The 22,435-nt window shown below is 44.8% G+C and overlaps 1 protein-coding gene across 1 annotated transcript in view; it reads left to right on the forward strand.

The window, feature by feature from the left end:
• Nucleotides 1-22,025, forward strand: part of SKAP1 (src kinase associated phosphoprotein 1) — a 276,798-nt gene extending 254,773 nt beyond the window's left edge. The window contains exons 12-13 of the mRNA XM_045986519.1: nt 19,080-19,188; nt 21,597-22,025. Coding sequence (XP_045842475.1) covers nt 19,080-19,181 — 102 coding nt within the window. The 3' untranslated portion in view covers nt 19,182-19,188; nt 21,597-22,025. The remainder of the gene's footprint in view (nt 1-19,079; nt 19,189-21,596) is intronic.
• The last annotated feature ends 410 nt before the right edge of the window (nt 22,026-22,435 follow it).

Below are 22,435 nucleotides of genomic sequence, written 5' to 3' on the forward strand. Positions count from 1 at the left end.
TTCTGTCCCTGGAGTAACTTACTACAAAAATGTTTCTCTATGAGGTCAATCAACATCTACAAGCACATTTTTTGAAATTGGCACCGTTTGTTCTTTAATTAATGAGTATGTGGATTCCATAAAGGCAAGTTGAAAATCCATTGTGTTATTAACCCATCATTTGCCATGTATCTTTATTCTGTCCATGGCCAAGGGTTTGTCTGAATTCAAAAGATACCACAAGGTCTTTAGAAACAGATCAAAGCTGACTTAAGGCACCTTTCAGGGTTGCAATCAGTCCCCTTGGAATGAGGACCAAATTCAGACCCAACCTTTTGCAAAAGAGTAGGAAGCCTTCAAGCCCTGCTGCCTGAGATCACAGTCTTCTAGTGATTTCTTCCAGAGTCCTAATTCCACTCCATCCTAGTGCCATTCTGGTGCAGCTCCAATACACCAAGAATAAATTGGAAGCAAAGAAGGGAGTGGACATTGGCCTGATTGGTATTTCAAATGCCCGAAAGCAAGGTTTGCCTTGTAATAGAATTTGTGTACATTACCACGCTGGCATTACAGGGGTAATCGAGTTATCCACTCAGGTGTGACCAGGCCTCTGTTTGCCCAGAGCCTGCAGGTGAACAAATTAACTGTTTACATTGTCTGAGGTGCCTGCAGCAGGAGGGGTGGGGGCGGTGGGGAGAACAGAGCCAGACTGTCTGCTGGCCTTCTCTTCGGTCATGATTATTTTGTTTGTTTTGCATGTCTTTTGCCTTTGTTAATGGCTTCTCACTGGGGGTCCCTTTCCTCCATTTAGAAGGGGCTGTGTGGTGACTTGCCCTGCAGTATAGAGCTATCGGAGATGGCTGTTGTATTTTTAAGAGATACTAAAGAACATGGAGAGGCTTCCTCACCTGTCTTTTTTAACCAATCCCCGCTTCTCCACCTCCCGTACTGAAAGCTAATATATCGAATTTTGATTCAGGGAGAAATGTCTTGCTGCTGTGCTTCTGTCTGGTTTCTTTCTCCACTGTTTGGAAGGTCTTCAGTCTATTTTTATCCTTTGCCGGGGTAGTAGCGCATTTCTTCCCCCAAAAGCTACACCAGCTGCCTCCCTTCTGCACGCTGTGAATCCCTGCACGTCAGAGGAGGAAATGAGAAGCTGGAAGCTCAACTGGAGTTTCCCTCATAAAGCTTCGTTCCAGTTAACGTTGGCTTGGGGAGCATTTCGGATTGGATTTACCTTTATTATATCACCTAACTCAATAACAGTCCTTGGACAGGAAGGAACCTTAAAAGGCCACCCAATCCATTCCCTCGCCTCGAAGAAGCACAAATGAAACAATTCAAACAGATAGAAAAAGGAGATCCCTCTACCATGAGCTGTTTGTCTGTTCCAACGTGCAGTAACTCCTAATCTCTGGGATTTTTTCTCATGTGAATTCTAAATATGTTCCGCTTTAGCCCAACTGGCTTCCTTTGTTGCAGTCGGTTATACGCCGCAGCCTGCCTCTCACATGTGGAGGAAAAGAACTGACCCGAGTGGAGGTTAGTCCAGAAAAATGGTATCCAGAAATCTCCATTTTACTTTTCTCTCTGGCCAGTAAAACCTTTGTAGACAAGAAAGGCCCTCTGGGTTAGGAACCTGGAGAAGTCTATTTCCACCAATAGGAAATAGGTGGTTCACTGGGTGGTTCAGTCAGTTAAGTGTCCGCCTTTGGCTCAGGTCATGATCTTGGGGTCCTGGGATGGAGCCCTGCGTTGGGCTCCATGCTCGGTGGAGAGTCTGCTTCTCCCTCTCCCTCTGCTCGTGTGCACACTTTCTCTCTCTCATATAGATAAATAAAATCTTAAAAAAAAAAAAAAGAAAAAGAAGAAGAAGAAGAAAAGAAATGCAAGGCAAGGTGCAACTGGGTGTGGCTCAGCTTACCTGGACAGCTTTACCTGTAAAATGAGGGAGTTGTGTTGGGTAACCGCTAAGGTCCCTTCCACCTCTAGCATTCCTGTTCTAAACATGATGAGTCACAAGTTCCAACCACAAAACTGCTAAAGAAATTCCACACAAAATGTGTTCAATTATTTATTCAGATTAAACTAATTTAAACATTTCAATTATAAGCTCTTAGTTTTGGGGGCGCCTGGGTGGCTCAGTCATTTAGGCGTCTGCCTTTGGCTCAGGTCATGATCCCAAGGTCCTGGGATTGAGCCCCGCAACTGGGCTCTCTGCTCAGCAGGGAGCCTGCTTCCTCCTCTCTTTCTCTGCCTGCCTCTCTGCCTACTTGTGATCTCTGTCTGTCAAATAAATAAAATCTTAAAAAAAAAAAAAGACAAAAAAAAAATATATATATATATAAAATAAAACTTCCAGAGAGGATAATTGGCTGGGCAAGAAAGATACACCCCAAAAAAAAAAAAAAAAAAAAAAAAAAAAAAAGAAAGATACACCCCAGAGATAACCAAATACCTATCACCTGGCCTATCCTTAAGGAAGCAGGTCGGTAACAGATGAGTTACTTATGTGACCCTGAGCAAAGGCACTTAATCCTGCTAATCTCCCGTTTTCTCATCTGTAAAAATTGGGCTAACTTCTATTCACTGTGATTATGATGCTTGCACTAGAGAATTCGTGTAGAGAAGTGCCTGGCATCTAGGCAATGGTAACTATTATCAAGTAAACTTTTGAGGTCACTGCTGTGTACATACTAGTTGTTCAATAAATCATTGGTGAAGGGAGAGAGGAAAAAACAGGTAGCCTGTCCTGCCCAAAAACTCTTCACAAAGACACTCAAAACCACAAAAACATCTCACTTGGAAATAGAAAACCATCCAGTGAAGAGGCCTACATGGAAATCCAGCTAGCTCTTCCTGGTCTGAGAGGTTGTGTCCCCAACTGTGGATGGTTTTGTTCAGACTTTTCATTTGATGAGAGGCCGGAGCCACGTATCCAGGCTCCGAAACGGTAACCAACGGGCGCCGTCAGCAGGACCCCTGCGGACCTCCCCTAACATGGCCCTACATTCCTAGGCCCCGTGCAGTTTCATGCCCACTTAATCCACCCAGTTCCAATTTGGGCCTTAAAATATATGAAAGGGAGATTTTAATAACGAAGCAGATCTGCGCATCTAGCGGATGTTCCCACGTTCACTTTGGACCCAGATATTTCTGAACAGCTCTTCCTGGTACAGGAACTGAGCCCCGCTCTCCCCCTCCCCCCGCAGGGACGCCGCTCAGGCCACAGCGGGGTGTTTAGCGCTCTTCAGTGGCTCCAGATTGCGGCGCCTGTGCAGGTCCCCTCATACGTAACCGATGGCTCCGGAGAGCCTGCCTCTCGTAAATTACTTCCCACGACGTCTGCGACCACCGCAGAATCCAAGTTTGAATAGAGCAGGAGGAAAGGTGTTTGAAAGGCCTGTTCACTCAGCTGCATTTTAATTTCCTTTTCAATCTTGTCCCAATTAATTTCACAGAATTAATCTCACAGAAGCAAACTCGGCGGCATCGAGGCTGCGGGTTTTAGTGTGGCGGTCGCTCTGCCTGAACATGAAATAGGAGCTAATATAAAAATCCATCTGCTGTGTTTGAAATACACGCCGGCTGCTGCTCAGTCCTGTCTGACATTCCAAACATCAACAGCGGGGAAAAGTGATTTGGGGGTTAGTGGCCATCAGTACTTGGCAGGGGTTCAACAACAGGTGTACTCCAAAAATCCATTCAGCCTGGGCACCAGGCATGACAAGACAGGTGCCGAGGCAGCCTCGGTGCGGGAGCCCAGGGCCCTGGCTCCCAGGTCTTTGATCTGCGGACCACAAGACCCTTCTGTGGACCAGCAGCGATGTGGGCATTTATTTTAAGTGAGAGAGAGGGAGGTGAGATAAGATGCCTCTATTTGGAGAAGATGAGTCGCAAGTTCCAACTTTCAGAGAAGAGACTCTCTTCGTGGCTCCAAGCTCTCTCACTAGGGAACCTCCTTTCTAAGTAATAAAGGCGTCCGTTCTACTATGTGAGAGAACTTAAATAGATGTCTGTTTAAAAATTAAGCCTCCTGTTCCAGAAGTCATTCACAGTGGCAACGTGAGCTGTCCAGCAGATAGGGGCCAATTAGAGAGAGAAAGAAAAACTCTTTCTCAATTGACTAGAAAGCAGAAGAGGTCCCTGCATGAGGTCTTCTGTTAAGGGCCAGCTGAGTCAGCAAGACACATCTCTTGGGCTTATGTTGTGTGCCTTGTGAGTTGGCCTTAGGCTCCTCCAAGACTTGACCTGCCCATGGAGGTCAGCCTGGGACCAATCAGCTGGGCACCGCAGAAGGTTTCTACTTAGTCAGTGGCTTAGCTGGGGTGGGAGGATGTTCCCGTGGACCAAACTCACCAGCCTTTTTGGTTGTCTTCTCTGTGGGTGCAGTTAACATGGGAACAGAGAGCCTTACAGGCAAAGTCAGGTTTAACTTCAAACACATGATGCCGTCAGACGCTTTGGGCCTTTTGAGGATGAAGATAGACTGACTTTGTCACCCTGAGTGACATTCAGCTTCCAGCATGGTTAAAACTACTTAAAATCAGCCTGCACCCTAGCTCCACACCCAACTCCTTGTTACCTGAAGGCCGCAGGTCCGTTCCCAGCACCTGGACTGTGTTAACACAACACCATGTCTGTTGTCATGGGGTTTTTAAGGCCCCCTGCTCTCCACCTCCTCCCTCAAAAGACGACTTAAAGAATGTAGACCTTTCCCCTCCCTTGACCCCGTTCCCTCCAAAAGAGATTGGTATGTTGTAAAAATTATCTGAATGCAGCGGTACTTCCTCTCCTAAGTGTGCTTAGTTGAATGTGATAAAAGCTTCATAAAATCGGATAAGTTAATGCCTTCAATTGCTTTAAATGAAGGTTTGGGTTTGGATTAGTTGGGGGTTTGTTTTGTTTTGGTTTGGTTTGGTTTTTTTGGTTTTTTAATTTCAGGGCTCTGAGGGTAAGGAGGTGTTTGGTGACATCTAGTGTCCATTTAGGACTTCCTCAGGCACCATTACCCTCAGTTTGGCTGTGTGGGGGGATGGGCGGGGTTATTTGGGAGGTAATTCCAGGGAGTAAGTGGGGAGAATATAGGCCTGGGGCGCAGGCTGCCCAAACAGTGTGATGAAACTGATCAGTGCCTGTCAAGGAGCAATCATTCACCTCTGACCTAACCAAAGGGGGCCAGTGAAGGGATACCATCGGAAAATATCTTTTCTTATTTATGATGATATGAAAGAGAAGCAGAACCTGTCCCCACCACCCCATTTCATGTTAACAAGCAGGTCAACACTGTGCTGTGATGACGAAGAAGATGATGATGATGGTGTTTTCTCTCATTAATAACCCCAATGGGCGTCTATAGAGTTAGGAGGATGGGAATGGGATTTGGGGTCAGCTGGAAGGCAACGGTCATACACCGGTCAAATTCAGTAGAGGCCATTCCTTTCCCCCAGACAGGAACCAATCGTCTAGAACAAACCCTGGCAGCCTCATTCCTTCCAGGTAATTTTTATAAATGAGGGGACACCCATTCCAAGAGAGGACAAAAGGGAGAGGATGCCTCTGTGTGTGTGTGTGTGTGTGCATATGCATGCACAGAAAACTGCTAAAAAGAGCCCTGATTGCATATCAACCTTATCCTCCAAACCCTGGCCATTTATTATAAAACCCAGCTTTTTAAAAAGAGGGGGGAAAAAAACACATTTTCCACTTTACTTACTCTTAAACTGTTGTCTGGACAGGAGTCTTCACTTTCTACACACACACACACACACACACACACACACACACACACACACCTTTCAGTCAGGTGGAAAGTCGCGGATCAGATAATTAACTACAAGGCCCAGACAGAATTGTTTACCTAGAACCATCTAAGCCATGGCAGGGTTAGGTTAATGCTCAGAATCGCCCGATGCTTTACAAACTCCAGTGTAAAAAAATTCCAGCCATTTATTTTGCAGTGAATTTATAACAAATGCTGTTAAAGTCTTCGTCTTTTGACAGAGGTAATAATAAATTCACTGTTAAAGACGGTAGTTTAATTCCTTATACCTCCAATACTGCACAGAATAAACCATATTCATCACTGAGTAATTTTTTACCACATAAATCTTTAAAACTAACCGGTGAAGGCTGTTGAGACTGAAATATTGTGAATTTATTAGATATGCCCATGTAGTATTGGATTCAGAGGTTTCCATTCGAATATATTATGGGGAAAATTTGTGTCTTTAACTGTGACATTCCCTCCATTCCCCACTGACAGTATTATAACAAGCAGCTCCTCCAGAGTCAACTGCACGTTTATTAGACAGAGATTTAGTAATAAACTCCTCACTAATCTGCCAAAGAGGCTGGATGACATTTTGGTGAGATGCTCTATTTAAAAGGAGTCACAAAAGCTTTGTTTCTGTGTAATTATTTTCTCAAAAGGAGCTCAGCCTTCCCAAACCCCTGTCTGCCAGCGTTTCTGGGGATTGTCTGGGTCCAGCTCTCCAACCAAACTAGCAAAATGTTAAAAGCAAATTATAACCTCATTGCAAACATACAGGGGAGTAACTTCCATGCAGTTTATAGGATTAGTTGGCAGGGGGTGAGGGGGGCCACTTGGGGTAATTGGTTAGAACACAGAAAAGCTGGCATTAGCAGACGTTGCCAGATGTATGGTATTTAAGGGCTAATAAAAAGATTATATTGATTCTCAAACTAGAAATAATAGACAGTGGTTTCAGAAAACTTGCTATTTAAAAACTTTCATCTTGACATATGACACATTAAAGATACAATTAAATCCTCGCATTTGAGCAAAAATCCTTTTACCCTACCATATTAATTTTGAGTGAAAATCTGTGCCTGTTAGATGAGAATATTCTGAACCTTTCTCATGATCTGCTAGCAAAGTGACATTTAAACTAACCAATTGATTATATCAAATTGTAATGCCCTCTCCAGTCTCATTAAGGAAACATTAATATTGCCAGAATGAAAAACATTTTTTTCTTTTAGATGCGGATATGAGCGTCTTTTTTCTTTCTTTCTTTCTTTTTTTTTTTTTTTCTTTTTTAAGCAAAGAGCTTTGGCAGTTTCTCTGTTCCCACTAATATTCTCTATTTGGAGAAGAGTTCCAGATACTAAAACTTCCAAGGAGCATTGTGAACTTTAAGATTCTCTTTTAATAAAATGAAATTAAATAGGTTTTCACTGTTCAACAAAGGAGAAAAATCTCCTGGCGGTGCAAGACTGCAGCCCATCAGAATAATTGTTAAAAGACAGAACCCGGCTAGAAAGATAAGCATAATACCAGCAATTAATATTCAGCATTTCACATTATAGTCAAGAGGATGTGTTTTTCTTTGTGAGGTGGCTCATAAGCTGAGAGTGTTGGGAGCCAGACTCTGAGCGCTGTCTTCTTTTTGTGCATGAGGATTAAGGAGGAAAAAAACAGCAACAACAATCCTGCTCCATCTGTAAATGAACAAACATCTTGATTTTATAGCTATTTGCTTTGTAAAACTGAGGAATGAAACAAAAATTACTGGATGCCTAAGTAACACTTTAATTCCGAATTCATTTACGCTGTAGCTATGTAGTTGTCACAAACCGTAATGCAGTATTTAATTAAAATAACACAAGTGCATCTACATATGTCCTGGGGTAGCTGTCACCAAATTATAGTCTGTGCCATCCATGTTTTATTTATGAAATGGCAGATTCTAAGGTGGAACTAGGCTGATACAGCAGCATAAACACTTTAAACCTGCATTTTTATAAAGGCTCCTTTTTTTTTTTCCTACTGTGTCTTTAAATATTTTCCTCCTTCTATCGTTCTGGGTTTTCTTGGTGGGATTGTTTTTGATATCGATAAAGATCTCGCTTTCTAACTCTTGCTTTTCAACTGTTGACCTCCTGAGTCTTCTGGCTGTGAAATCCCCCATCTGTTGTCATGAAAAGGCTTGAGTTTTCACAGGAGCCACAGCAAGCCTGGGACACCTTAGCAGAACTTGGACGTGGATTCCAAGAGGGTAGGAAAAAAGCAAACCCTTTTCAGGCTCAGTGTGCTTGTTCCCATCCAATATTCCTTGCACCTTTTTTTTTTTTCACCTATAAATACCCATTATAGTTTACACGCTTGCTTGCTCTACTCTGTGGATGTTCACATGCAGACATACTGCTCCTTTTCATAAACGCACAGCATCCGTCTTACACGCACCCACCATCTATCTCCTCGTTCACATTGGCTGTCCCATCCACCTCCTTGTCTGCAGAATTATGTTCAGCAAGGTCCCGATTTATAGGAAATAAATAATGAAAATGGAACAGACTGGGAAAGATAATCGAAACATTCAAATTGTTATTTTTCACTGTGCTTTCCACAAACAGAGCATCTATAAACACCTAGCAAAGGTGTTGGCCGATTCCTAAAAAGCAGTGCCTGGTGGAACATTCTGACCGAGTGGGTCTCTACGTCGAATCTTTCCCGTTCCTGTCTCTCTTGCTTTTTGGTGCTCCAAGATCAGGCCATTTTCAAATGGTAAATGATGCCGTGCTGTTCCTTTCGTTCTTCCTTCCTATAATGACAAGTTTTTGTCATCATTCATCCTCTATAAGACAATGCTAAGATTTTAAAAACACAATCATTGCAATCACCTTTTCAAAGAAAATAGCCCTTGCAGTTACTGTATAAAGATATTCCAGTAATGCTATCAGCGGTGCAGAGCAAGGGTCTTTGGAGAAAGGGTTTCTTATACACACTTGTAATTATTTTAGCCCCTTTCACAGGTCACATAGAAAGTTAATTTCAATCGCTGCTAATTTCCGTCCAACAAGAGTACGGTACTTGAAACCACCCAAAATAATTGGATTCAAAACAAATTTAGGAAATTGAGTGTGTTAGAAAGCAAATAAAAATATCCTTTTGGTAAGGAGAAGGGTGAAAGTAGTAAAAATGGCCTTTTTTTTCCCCCTCCCTTCTTTCCCCTTCACAACTTTGCCATTAAAGTTGCACCTACAGCTAGAAGTTTGTCCGTGAAAAATGGTCATTTTGTTTCTCTGCTCAAAGAATGTTATTAAAATGCTAATTTAAAAGAAAAAGGAGTTAAATATCTAGCGATGGTGCATTCTAATTGCAACCATAATGAGCTCTCTAAATGTGCGTGCCCCTGACACACACAGAGCATAAACAGCAGTAAACAGATCATTAGTACCCGCGTTCATTTATTCTGGCGACCTTACCATGACCCCACCGAGGGTAGGGTGAAAAGCAGGTGGATCTGGCTGTGACACCCCCTAGAGGGATCCAGGAAATGAAGCTATAAGCGGTTGTCATAGAAACGCCTATGTGTGCAGATGATGTAACACACCGACAGGCTGTAGGGCTCCGCAACTGGGACGTTGCCTTTCCCTCGCCGGAACAATCTTGAGGATTAAATTATTCATTTCTTTAATTCACAAAGCAAAAGGAATCCTAATTTTCTTGGTGATGTGCAACTCTCTTTCATTTGTCTAAGGTCTGGAACATGGCGACTTGTCATCCCCTCTTTCTCTGAAACCTACCCCCAGCTTCCTACATTCTAGCCCCAAATCACTGAATCTGGCAAAATCAAGTAGGGGTTTGGGGGGTTGTGGGGGGAGGCAGAAATCTGATGCTCAATGTCTGTACCTTAAAGAGAGGAAAAACCTAAGGTTTGAAGCTGCAATTAACAATATAGGCAGTGTCCCTTTCTGGTGAGGGCATTTAGTTGACCAAGGTCCAAATGTCCACCTGTCCTGAGCAGGATGGCTTTGTCTGCAGCAGGGCAGAGTTAAGCCAGTACCCAGTGAGGAGAGCATGAAGTCGAGGAGACACCAGCCCCAAATGAACTCATCACCCTAGCAAGGTGCGAGAAAACAAGATAAGAGGAAACAAGCATCTGCTCACCCCCTCCATGTCCAATTGAGGGAATCGAGATTAATAAAAATAATTCTTTGGAGAATGATTCCACTCTATCCTACCCTGTTTTGTACCAAACAACCTCAATAACCTTACGGCAATAGTAGAATAACGTTTCTCCCCCCACCCCTTTTTTTTTTAAAGAAACAGAAAAGACAATCTCTGGAAATTATTTTAAAATAAAAAATATCCTGGCCTGCGCTTCCCCCCCCCAACCCCCCTCCCCATTGCACTTTAGATGAACCTGTGATATTGTAGCAATGGCCCTTGAAGTGCAGTGGGGAGGTGATTTAGGAGAATATTAAAGGCAATGTGGAGATTCAAGGCGGCTCTCTCAGGGAGATCTGGAGAAATACGCAGCACAGATGGGCCGAGCAGATTAAACATTTCCGTCACATTGTTTCCAAATTGTGTTGTGGTGCCTGAGGCTGGTACTACGGTCAGAGCAAAACAGAGCGGTGCGGAGCTGTGAGCCGCACAGTTTATGGAATACATATTAATACGCCGGTCTCACATGGTATCACAATTCTATCAGCTCTGAAATGGTGCTGTCTCTATTGTTCCCGAATTCTGCACTTGGCACCTTGTTTTCTCCCATCTGCAAAGTGTTTACCTTCCCCTTATCGTTTCTCTCTTTTTTAGGCAAAGTTCAAGTTGTGTGTATCTTTCTCATTTCTCTTCCTGCCCTCCCTCTTCCCTTCACAGTTTAGGATTTTTCTCTCGCGCACAGCCTGCGTTTTGCACACACTTCCATCACCAGCTGTGTCCAGTGTGTGCACGGGTAATGCAAACCGGGCTGGCCTTGATGGGATCATTATCCTCCCACACCCAGTTTGGGACATGAGCTCCGGGCTTGAGGCTGAATTTCCCCTCACTTTCAAGCGCTCTCAGACCGCCCTCCTCCCCAGTCTAGCTGACACATTCCTCCTCAGAACACTCAACTCCTAGCTGTCCAGTTGTCATCTTGTGCCCCCCCCCGCCCCTGACTGCTGTCACTGACCACCCAGACTTTCTTCGCCCCCTTTCTTACACTCACATGCCTTTCCCTCCTCCCCAGTCCAGACCTGCCAGCCTCCAGGTTAGCAAGTTCCCTGAAATGTAACAATAAATAAAACTGGTTCAACTGAGGCAAATTTAATGATTCATTTTTATGATGATTGATAGACCAAAACTCTGAATAATGGAAAAAAAGAGAAAATGATTGCCAAGATCTTAAAACATGGTGTCAAACAGCCTGGGGAGCCTGCCAAGCTACCCAAGGTTTCAGCCGAGCGCTGAGCTCGAGTCCTCTGACAGCTTCCAACCCCACTAATCCACCATCCACCCGACTGACCACTGCCTTTTTCCTTCTGCAAAATCTCCCCACAAAATCATTTATGCTGAAAAATGGGCACCTGCTTGTCTTTGGTGAACAATCCCTGTTCCCAGCCTTGCTTTTCTCAGCAGTTGGAAGGGTGCTGAGTTAGAGCCCTCAATTTATTTAATAATTTATGACATTCTCAGAAAGCATTAAATTTCCAAAGCTGGATTTTAGAAGTAGAGAAATTGTGGGCTAATCCTGAGTAAAAATACAATGTTTTTGGCTGACCCTGGAATATTACAACCTACTCTGCTTAGAAATTCAAATTTCCCATCTTTGCTAATGATGTCGGATGCGCAAGCACTGATAAGAGAAATAAGCAATCATAAACCAATAATTCTGTGATTGATTGGCCTTTCCCGTCCATATATCAAGTTTCTATTGATCTTTCAAGTCAGGGCCTGATTGATTGTCCTCTTGAAGAGGAATTCTCTTATTTACAAGCACTGATATAGTGAACTTTGATGGTTAAAAGAACAAAAGCGTGAGACGTTTTCCGGGACTCTTGTTCCACGGAGGCTTATCAAAGCCCAATTCCATGTGAAAAGAGAACATTTCTATTAGGAACACTCTCAGGGCAGACAGCATCAAGCAGCTTGCTCCAAATGCCATCATGTAGATTTGAATGGGCGCTATTGAGAAGACAAGACAACTTTCAAGTCACAGCTAAAGGGATGGCTCCTCAGTGGTACACCTGAAAGTGATAGAACATTGTACATCATTATGCTTAAATTATAACAGAAGAGAGAGAGAGTGCACGATGGTGCCTTAGGAGGAATGAGCAAGCTTGGTGAGCCTTCAGCCTTAGAAGAAGGAACAGGCTCCAAAGCTGGAGGGCTGAAGCCTCAGAAACCCAGCATGGCACAAACACGGATTCTTGACTTCCTTCCACTGTACTTTTATTTTTTTTTTTTTTAAAGATTTTGTTTATTTATTTGACAGAGAGAGAGATCACAAGTAGGCAGAGAGGCAGGCAGAGAGAGAGGAGGAAGCAGGCTCCCCGCGGAGCAGAGAGCCCGATGCGGGGCTCGATCCCAGGACCCTGAGATCATGACCTGAGCCGAAGGCAGCGGCCCAATCCACTGAGCCACCCAGGCGCCCCCCTTCCACTGTACTTTTAAAAGCGGGGGGGCGGGGGGGGGGGAGGCCACCCGGGCCAAAGTGCAGATCCAGGCCATGAAGATCCTTGTGTCCTCCCCACCCCAGAGCACTGGTTCATAAACTATCGAGGGTTCATAAACCCTTTGAGAATCTGATGAAAGTTCTGGACCTCACCCCAGGGACAAGACATACAGACACGTGCACACAAAATTCTACACCAGTTTTAAGGAGTTCAGAGATCCCTTCATGTCCATCCATGGACAGGCCGGGGGTTCACAGACTCCGCTTTAAGAGTGTGTGCCCTAGAGGGTGGTGCTTTCCTTTTGCTGGAACAGCCTAGGATTCACTGAGCCTAGAAATTGAATTCTCATCCCAAGACAGGATGGTCATTCCAGGTCATGTCTGTGCTACTCCAGGGGAGCCATGGAAGAGCTTATACAAATAGGAACCAGCAGGGAGGAGAGAAATTAAAATGTAGCAATCATGGAGTAGGGGTATTTAATCTCTTTTAAGGCTTATGATAGGCGCCTGCTGGCTTTCCCCCTGATATCCCCTGACACCTACTGACAGGGTATTTGCAGCACCACACAGGGACTCAGGGCCCTGTGACAGGAGGAGCACTGAGGAGGTCCATGATAGTCTTGAAACCATAAACAGCAATGGGAAACCACTGGAGGCAGAGTCAAGCTGCGCGACATGCCCGTGGTTTGTGGCCATACTGCTTTTTGTTTATAGAATTTGCTGTTCTTTTTATGGCAGGTTTGGTAGGGTTGGTTTTTTGTTTTTTTTTTTTCCTTGTTGATGGAGATTAGCAGCATAAATCCTTTTATGGCAGTGTGATATCCCCCATAAACACTTTTGATTGTTGCTGATGGTGAGTGCTGTGTCTATTTCAAGTTCACTCAATGTTCTGCTCATCTAGGCCAGTAGCTTCTCCAACCAGATAAGGGAGTCCACGTAGCCAACCTTTACTTTCAAGATTCCTTCATTCGGGGAGTTCAAGGCGGTGGAACAGGGTTGGTGTTGAGGGAAGCGGATGTCTAATCAAGCCTAGAAATATTTATGATGGAGCAAACCACACGGTACACTATTTTTGAGGGAAAACTTCTATAAAGACTGCCTGACAATAGCCAAGTGGCTGATGTAAAGGGTTTGTTTGCTTTTTTTTTAAAAAAAAAAAACAGCTTTTTATATTCTTATCTAAAGCATCTTCAGTTAACAAGGTTGTGTAATTAACCCCTGAGCTATACCATACCCAATGTGTATGGAGTTAAGGAGTGAGGAGCCTGAACAGTTCTGATCCCTCCCTGTGGTAGGCGTGTCTCCCCACCCTGGAGGTAGAACCACTTCCGCATTGAGGATTTCAGGTCTCCCGGGAGCGTCTCAGCATTTTTCTGGTCTTTCTAAACATCTGGGCAGGAGAAGTCAAACTTTATTGAAAATGTTGATCCCAGGAATTCAGTCCTCTCTGCCATCCCAAAACTAAAACCCAAGAATCAGCAACTTAATAAAAATGCAGTAAATTAGCACTTCTAGACAAGAGCAGAGTTCATTCAGAGCTGGGGTCTGCCTGGCTGAGCCAGTACTCTCTCCATTTTAATAGTTTAATAAAAATTAGCATAATTAACGAACATCTGTATGATCCAGAGTGGTGCAATTTGGCACTTGGAAACGAGGGCTTAAACATGATTGCTGTGAGTTTAATGTTGTTTTAATTCTTTTTGGCACTGTGCAGTGAAATAAACGTTTGGTGGTGATAGTTCTCGGCCGGATCTCATTTGCATTTTTCTCCCTTTGATTATGAGCAATTGTGGACTCCCCAGCAATTCATCAAAGTAGAAATTATTTTAAAATACCTCTTGGTGTTCAGACTGGGCTGGAGCAATGCATGGGAGGTGGTAGTGGAAGAAAAGGCTAGAAATTTTCCATTCATGCTTTAAACATCTCAGCCCTGCAGCCCTTTTTGGGTATCCAGCCAAGGGATGAAATCTGGAAAAGCCAGTCAGATCCCAAGACCTGTAGGTGCTTTGATTAAGCTCCTAGGCTCCCACAGCAGGGTGCTTACGGTCTCTGAGACTGTGCCATCCTCCTTACTCTCTGCTTGCTCTTTTGTTTTGAAGGGCAGAGAGTTGATTTCACTCATTTCGGTTCTCAGCACCATGGTGAGGCTTCTCCATCTGCGGTCGGCAGGGTCAGTGTTCCCCTCGAGCAAGAGCACACCGACGGGGAGCCTGGTCTTTGCAGGTGTCCTGCCGAGCCTCATCTGCTTTCCGTTCGCACCCCCTTCGGGCTGGCAGAGCGCACCTTCCCAAGCCTTGGTCCCTACTCCCCACGTTGTGGCTAAAGGCGGATTTTAAGGGAGCATGAGCCAAAGTCAGGAGTCTTGAAGGCTCCCTAGGGAGGTCCCACCGGAGCCCTACAGGTGACGAAGACACCGTTTGGCAGGTGGAAGGCCACCCTTCAGACACTGTTGAGCAAGCTGACTTTGATCAGAAGACTAGCACACAACACCGCGTGCGCCCTCCCGCCGGTGAGGTAGCAGAAGTAGAAGAAGCTAGGGTTTTATGAGTAACAGTGCAAGAGGAAGACAGAGTGCGTGTCTCTCCTTCACACCAAGGCTTTGTGGAAATGGCATTCCAGCAACATGCTAAGCGAAAGGCAACCCATGAGAAAACTTGAGGCAGAAACTGCCCTAACTTCAGTGTTGGAAAATGGGCAGTAACATAACTCATATGAAGAGGAGCTTCAAACATCCCCACAGCCAGAGGCTCTGGGTAATTTGACAGGAGCTCTGGGTAATTTCCCACAAGGCAGCGCGGACTGTAGGGAGAAGTTGGCCTGGGAGAGAGTGGGGGCATGAGAAGGTGTGGGGAGACAGTGGGCTGGGTGGTAGACACATGCAGTTATTTAAGACTGGTTCTTCAAAGGTAATTCCCTGTTCTTTTTAGGATCAGCTCAGCCTCACTTGGCATAGCATTTGAGACTCTCTGCATGGTATTAAGGGAGCCATCTGGGGACACTGTCTCCAAAGGCAGCTGCTCTCTTCCTGCCATAACTAGTTCCATCACCAGGGGAGTATCTTGGAGTTAGCTGAAACTAAATGTGCTCAACTAAAAGAATAAATCTCACTGCTCCCTTCATTTCTTCATAACCTCATTTAGCAAGTATTTGCTGGCCCCTGTCTGTGCCGGCTACCATGCTGAGTGCTGGGAGTAGAACAGCAAACAAGACCAACAAAGCCCCAGCCCAGCTCTCACAGGACTTTGCACCTAGTGACTGGCAGTGAGACAAAGACAGCAGATACGCGGCAGCAGGATGAACTCACTTCCAGGAAAGCACAGGGCACACTACACAGTACGTAGCTACAGCCCCCACACAAGAAAGTGGCAGAGAGAAGCTTCTAGAGACTCTAGAGAAACCCAGGAATTGAGATCTGAAGGCTGGTTAGGAGTGAACCCCTGAAAGGGAGAACGGAAATAGAAGCCAAACAGGCAGAGGAAAGGCTCCAAGGTAAGAGAGCCTGTGGCCCAGGGCAGTAGCGGAGACAAATTCTGTTTTGCTAAGGGTCCACCAGATTTAGGGGGCAAATGACAATGCCGAACAGCGAACAGGACCAGCTCATGCACAGCCTTGTCCACCTTATTAAGACACTGACAAGAGGCAGTAGGACCCCACTTAAAGGTTTCAAGCAGAGAAGTTTTGTTTTTTTTTAAATATTTATTTATTTGACAGACAGATCACAAGTAGGCAGAGAGGCAGGCAGAGAGAGAGGAGGAAGCAGGCTCCCTGCTGAGCAGAGAGCCCGATGTGGGGCTCAATCCCAGGACCCTGGGATCATGACCTGAGCCGAGGGCAGAGGCTTTAACCCACTGAGCCACCCAGGCATCCCAGAGAAGTGATTTTATCAACGTGCATTAAAATGATTCTGGCTTCAAAGAAAGACTAGATTGGAGGGGAACAAGAATGGAGAAACAGAAATGAGCTTGGAGGGTGTTTCCGTAGTCTTCATGAAAAACGACAGTGACATGATTAGGATATTGGGAATGGAGGGAAGTGGACAGATTCCAGTAATGCTCTGGAAAGAGAATCAACAGAACTCAAGGACTGACCAGAAGAGGAAGGTGCAAGTGGAAATGACTTTGAGTTTCTGGCTTGATGAACTGAGTGCGTAGTGCTACCATCCACTGAGAAAAAGCGCCCAGGAGGTAGAGCTGGTTGGGAGTAGGAATGGAGACAGAGGCAGGATGATGGCTTAAATTTAGGATATACTGAGTTTGAGCAGCTTGGCGGACATGCACTTGGGTATGGGGATCCAACACTGAGATCTCTGCTGGAGCTGTGGTTGTTGAGTCCTTTACATGGTGGTAGAGCACCAAGGTCTATCAGATTGCTCAAGGAAAGCGCATCAAGTCAGAAGAGGGCCAGGGCAGAATGCTGGAAACAACCACATGGAAAGGAAGGACAGAGAAAGATGAGCTTGCAAAGGAGAAGGAGAAGCAACCAAAGAGGTAAGAGGGAAGCCGGGAGCGCATCATTATCATAGAAACTAAGAAAAGAAAATGCCTCAAGAAGGGTCCGTAGTGCCAGCACTGTTGAGAGATCAAGTAAGTTAAGAACCAAGAAATACCAGAGAATTTGAGCAATCAGAGGCTACAGGAGACCATAGAGAAAAAAGTTTAAGTGGAGTGATAGGAGCAGAAGCCCGAGTAGCGTGGCTTGAAAATGGAATAGAAAGCAGGAGGCTGCGGTGGAAAGTGAAGTAAACTCTTTCAGTAAGTTTGGCCGCAAATTAGCATAGATGAGTAGAAATGGGAAGTAGGTGTGGGGTGGGGACTATTTAATCATTGTTTCCAAGACTGAAGAAACTCGAACACATTTCATGCTGATGAAGGAACCGTTTACATTAGAGACGTTTACATTACATCAGACTCCACAGAACCTCTACTCTAAGAAATAAAGTGGGGGCCCCTGGATGGCTCAGTGGGTTAAGCTTCTGCCTTCGGCTCATATCATGAGCCCAAGGTCCTGGGATCAAGCCCCAGCAGGGAGCCTGCTTCCCCCTCCCCTCTCTCTGCCTGCCTCTCTGCCTACTTGTGATCTCTCTCTAGGTCAAATAAATAAATAAAATCTTTAAAAACAAAAAAAGAAAGAAAGTGGAAGTGTTACAGGGCATGTAACCAGGGATAGTCTTCAACCATGGCTGTGGGACCTTACTCTCTCCTGGCTTTAACTTCCTTTTCTGGAAGAATAGTGATGGTATCTCTCCCCTGTGTTGTGGGCATAGAAATGTCTGATGCGGACTCGGTGCTCTAAACAGATTCTCCCCAGAAGAGGTGGTAGGTTGACTGGCAGGACATAGGCGCTCACATGATGCTCTTACCTATACAAGATGAGGGAGAGTTTTAAAGCAGGGGAGGGACTCCTCCTGCGCTTTAATGGGAAGGAGGAATGATTGTCAACACAGGTACGTTCCTCTTTTGGTCACTGAAGGTTAACACTTCTGATGGCTTCTCTTCTCTTTTTGAAGGTGGAAAAGAGGTCCTCTGCTGGGAGGGTGGGGAGGCAGAGCTGGAGGAGGGGAGATAGGCTCTCCAGAGGAAAAGAAGGATAACCCGTTGAGCTGGAATTTTATTGTGTCACCAACCTGGCTTGCTTGCTTTTTTTTTTTTTTCCTAGTAAAATTCAATAGCCAAGTGTGTAAAAAGACAGCTTCATGGTACCCCAAACACAGTTGAACTAGAATATGTGATAATCCCCATGTATTCCTAAATTTTACTTCCTTCAAAAGAATGAAAATATTTTTTAGTGCTTTCAGAAGCAGCCCCACAGTGTTTAACATCTGCTGTGCTTTTGAAAAGCTCTTCTGCATTCAAGGCCCCCACTCCCAACCCTGTGATCGCCCCTTCTTTTACACCCTATCATTCCCTTTCTGTTTGCCCCCTCTCTGGGGCTCCTGTGTCCTGCCTGTCGTTACTGATGTGCCTGTCAACATCCCACCTCGTCTGGGGGGAGAATCTGGTATTTAGAGCACCTACTACACATCAGACATTTCTATTCCCCCAACACAGAGGAGAGATGATATTATCCCTCCTCTTCCAGAGAAGGAAGTTAAAGCCAGGAGAGCATAAGGTCACACAACTATTTTTTTTTTTTTCTCCAGGTCACACAACTATTTAATGACCAAGTGGGGATTGGATCCCAGTCTGTCTGACTCCAAAGCCCATTACTCTATGCTATAAGCTCCTTGGGAGCAAGCAATGCTCTGATTCATCATTATACATCTCATGGGAACTCAAATAGCACTCTGCACATAGACAATGCTTGGTAAATATTATTGATTTGAACTATGACCTGACTCCCTGAATATCTTTAGTGCTGTGGCATTTAGGATGTGCCCAACTTTCTCAGACCACTCTGATTGATATCAACCACTCTGGTTGATAAAAGACGTGCTCTTTGGGTTCAGCAATGGCATCAAATGTACTAAATTCGCAATGTAGACAGGCAGACGGAAACATGAAGGTAGAGTTCGCTTTCTTCCTCCAGGAGATTTTTTTTTTTTTAATTTAATAATCCCATCAGGAGTGTTAACAAGTCATGCGGTCGTGGACAAAGAAACCACCCAACATAATCTCACTGTGCAGTCACTGTCAGAGATTAGCAGAAATCTGACCGCATTCCAACTGAAACCACCCTCTCTTCATTTTTCAGGAGTATAACATATATGGCTGGTGGGTTGGAGAACTAAACAGCCTCATCGGTATTGTTCCGAAGGAGTATCTCACCACTGCCTTTGAAATGGAAGAAATCTGAAGCCCAGGTATCAAAACCATGGCCAGTAAATCCATTGGTTATGCCTTCCTCTCTCTGTGAGGGATAAGAGAAGCCAGTGGAGTGGCTTTTCCTTACTTCCACAAGCGACACTCATGATTTACCACTGAAAGAAGGTGAAGCTGGAGTTGTTTTTCCTAAACTGGGGAACTGTGTCAGTTAGGGTTAGATGCAACAACATGTGAAAGAAAACTCAAAATAAAAATGATTTAATTAATGTAGAAATTTATTTTTCTCTTCTGAAAAAAATCTGGAGGTAAACGATCCAAGGCAACCAGGTTCCAGATATCTTCTCTTCTTGCTCCACTCTAGGGGGGCAACTTTCCAAAGCTTACCCTTCCGGCCCTAGATGGAGGCTCCAGCTCCAGCCATCACGTCTCTACCCTACCCAGCAGGGAAGAGAAAATGAAAGGAGAAGGGCACACCCCCTTGTTTTAAGGACATTTCTTACATTCCTTTGGCCAGAACTTGACACAGACAGACTTATTCTCTGTGGAACCTGTGTCCAGCTTAAAAGTGGAGGGGGCAGAGGGTTCACTAATAAATAAAAAAGGGGAAAATGAATATTCGGGGATAACTAGGAATTTTTGTCACAAGGATGGGTCTGGCTTTCTTTATCCTCAGTTCTCAAAGCCAGAGCACCATTTCCCCCAAATGCCCATGTATTACGGGGATAGGGTTGGCCAAGACTGGGATCCAGTATGAGGATTCATATGGAACATAATCAAATTTACCTTCAAGTAATAAAGAATATGGCTTGTTTTTTATGAGAAAGAACCACATCGGAGAACAGTGGAGGGAATGCCTGCTTTGGGTGGGGTAGCTTTGGTGCCGAGTGGGTTTTGTTTAGAATTAGGATGGTGGGGGTGCCTGGGTGGCTCAGTGGGTTAAAGCCTCTGCCTTCGGCTCGGGTCATGATCTCAGGGTCCTGGGATCCAGCCCCGCATTGGGCTCTCTGCTCAGTGGGGAGTCTGCTTCCCCCTCTCTCTCTGCCTGCCTCTCTGCCTACTTGTGATCTCTGTCTGTCAAATAAATAAAATCTTTAAAAAAAGAAAGAAAGAAAGAAAGAAAGAAAGAAAGAAAGAAAGAAAGAAAGAAAGAAAGAAAGGATTAGGATGGTGATGGAGGGCACCCAAGGCTAGCATGATGTCTCTTAGCTCCTTCTTCTGGCCTGAAATGGGAGCAGCCTTTACTGCTGGGGGTGAAGGATGACTTGCATGATGGTGACACAAAATGTCCTTGGAATCTTCCAGACCAGGGCCCACTCTAGTGTCAGCAGCAGCTGAGTGGACTCATTTAGGAGGATACATTAAGTATAGATCTTACTCTGCGATGCCCTTGTACAACCATAAAACACCAGCCTGGGCCTGTCGCTCAAGGTTTGACTTTATGACTTGCCTAGTAAGGCTTCCATTTCCTGGCCATGAATGCAGAAGCAATGGAATTTTTCTGTCAAATCTAATATATTCACTCTACTTCACTTTGTCATTGGCTTATTGACATAGCTGTTTATCTCCTCATTCTCTTTGACCCAACAATTCTATAGCTAGGAATTAATCCTATAGCTACTCTTGCCCTCATGCAAAAGGATTACACACAGGGGCCTGGCTGGCTCAGTCAGTGGAGCATGTGACTCCTGATCTCGGGGTTGTGAGTTTGAGCCCCATGTTGGGTGTAGAGATTAATCAAAAATAAAAGCTTGGGGCGCCTGGGTGGCTCAGTGGATTAAAGCCTCTGCCTTTCGGCTCAGGTCATGATCCCAGGGTCCTGGGATCGAGCCCCACATCGGGATCTCCTCTTTCTGCCAGCCTCTCTACCTACTTGTAATCTCTCTCTGTCAAATAAATAAATAAAATCTTTAAAAAAATAAAATAAAATCTTTAAAAGAGAGAGAGAGAGAGATACACACAAGTTTACTTGTCTGTAAGAGCAAACCACTAGAAAGAAACCTGGCCAAGTAACTGTAATACATTCATGGAATTAAATACTATGCAACAATAAAAAAGAAAAGGAAGATCTTGGCACAATTATTGGTAAGAAAAAAAAAAGGCAGCAAAGAAAGGTAGACCTCATGTGTTCCATTTGTGTGAGAAGGGAGTCTCCAAGGGCACCTGGCTGGCTCAGTCTGTACAGCATGCAACTCTTGATCTCAGGGTCATGAGTTCGAGCCCCATGTTGGATGTAGAGCTTACTGGGGAAAAAAGGTGGGTGGGAGTCTTCAGTTGTTTCTGTGTGTAGAAGATCTATCTGGAAGGACAGAGACAATAGCACTGGTTGCCTCCAAGGACCAAGTCCATGACTGGGAGGCTAGGACAGAGACACTCTTTACTTCGTGCCCTTTTATACCATCTTTGTTTTGAATCATAAAAGCAAATTTATGTATTTTTCCTCCTTTAGGACACATATCCTTTTCTCTGGCCTGCCGTTATGAAGAAAACAATCATCAGGAGTTTCTATTCCCTACCCCAGCCACCCCACCAACACCACGGACTCTTCTCTTTACTGAAGAGACCCAAGCCTCTGACACCTTGTAGTAACTGAAAACCGCCAGTGAGACGAGTGGGAAAAGGCACAGTCAGCAGATCTGTTCATACACCTGCCTTGTCATAGCTCATCCCACCTTTTTTTTTCATCCTACCTTTATTTTTTTTCTTTTTTTCTTTTTCTTTTTTCATCCCACCTTTAAACATGTCCACACACCCGCTTCTGCCTTCTCCCCAGGCTTGTCACAGAGAAGGTGAGAGAGGAGGAAAACTTTGGAGGAGGAAATTGCTAGTTGTTTCGTCTGATTAGAAAAGCATAAATAAACTTCATACTTGGTTCCTAGCAGTGTGTGGTAGCGTCACATTTCTTTTTGCAGTGGTCTCAAAAAGGCCGGTTCTGGGCCTTCCTGCCACCTCCAGGCAAAGTAGAAAAGGGTAGCCAGAGAGAAAACAAAGACCCAGACAGAAGACGGGACTTGCGATTATCTTCCAGAGCAGAATCATCTCTGGACCCTGAGCCTGCCTGCTTTGTTTGGCTTCTCAGACTTCTTTTGGCTGCCTACTTGGTAGTTTTTCCTTATGTGCTGAATCTCTGAAATGAGACAGGGCTAGGAGCAAGTCCTTGGAGTCAGCACATTGGAGAGTTCCTTCCTGGCCCTCTGCTCACAACCACACTGTGTCTTGCATCACAAGTCCCAGGCAAAGGCCAAGAAAGTGCTTTGGGGAGGGGTTGTGTGTGCACAGCCCTGTTCC

The sequence above is a fragment of the Meles meles genome, chromosome 18 (assembly GCF_922984935.1).
Source record: "Meles meles chromosome 18, mMelMel3.1 paternal haplotype, whole genome shotgun sequence".
Classification (NCBI taxonomy): Eukaryota; Metazoa; Chordata; class Mammalia; order Carnivora; family Mustelidae; genus Meles; species Meles meles.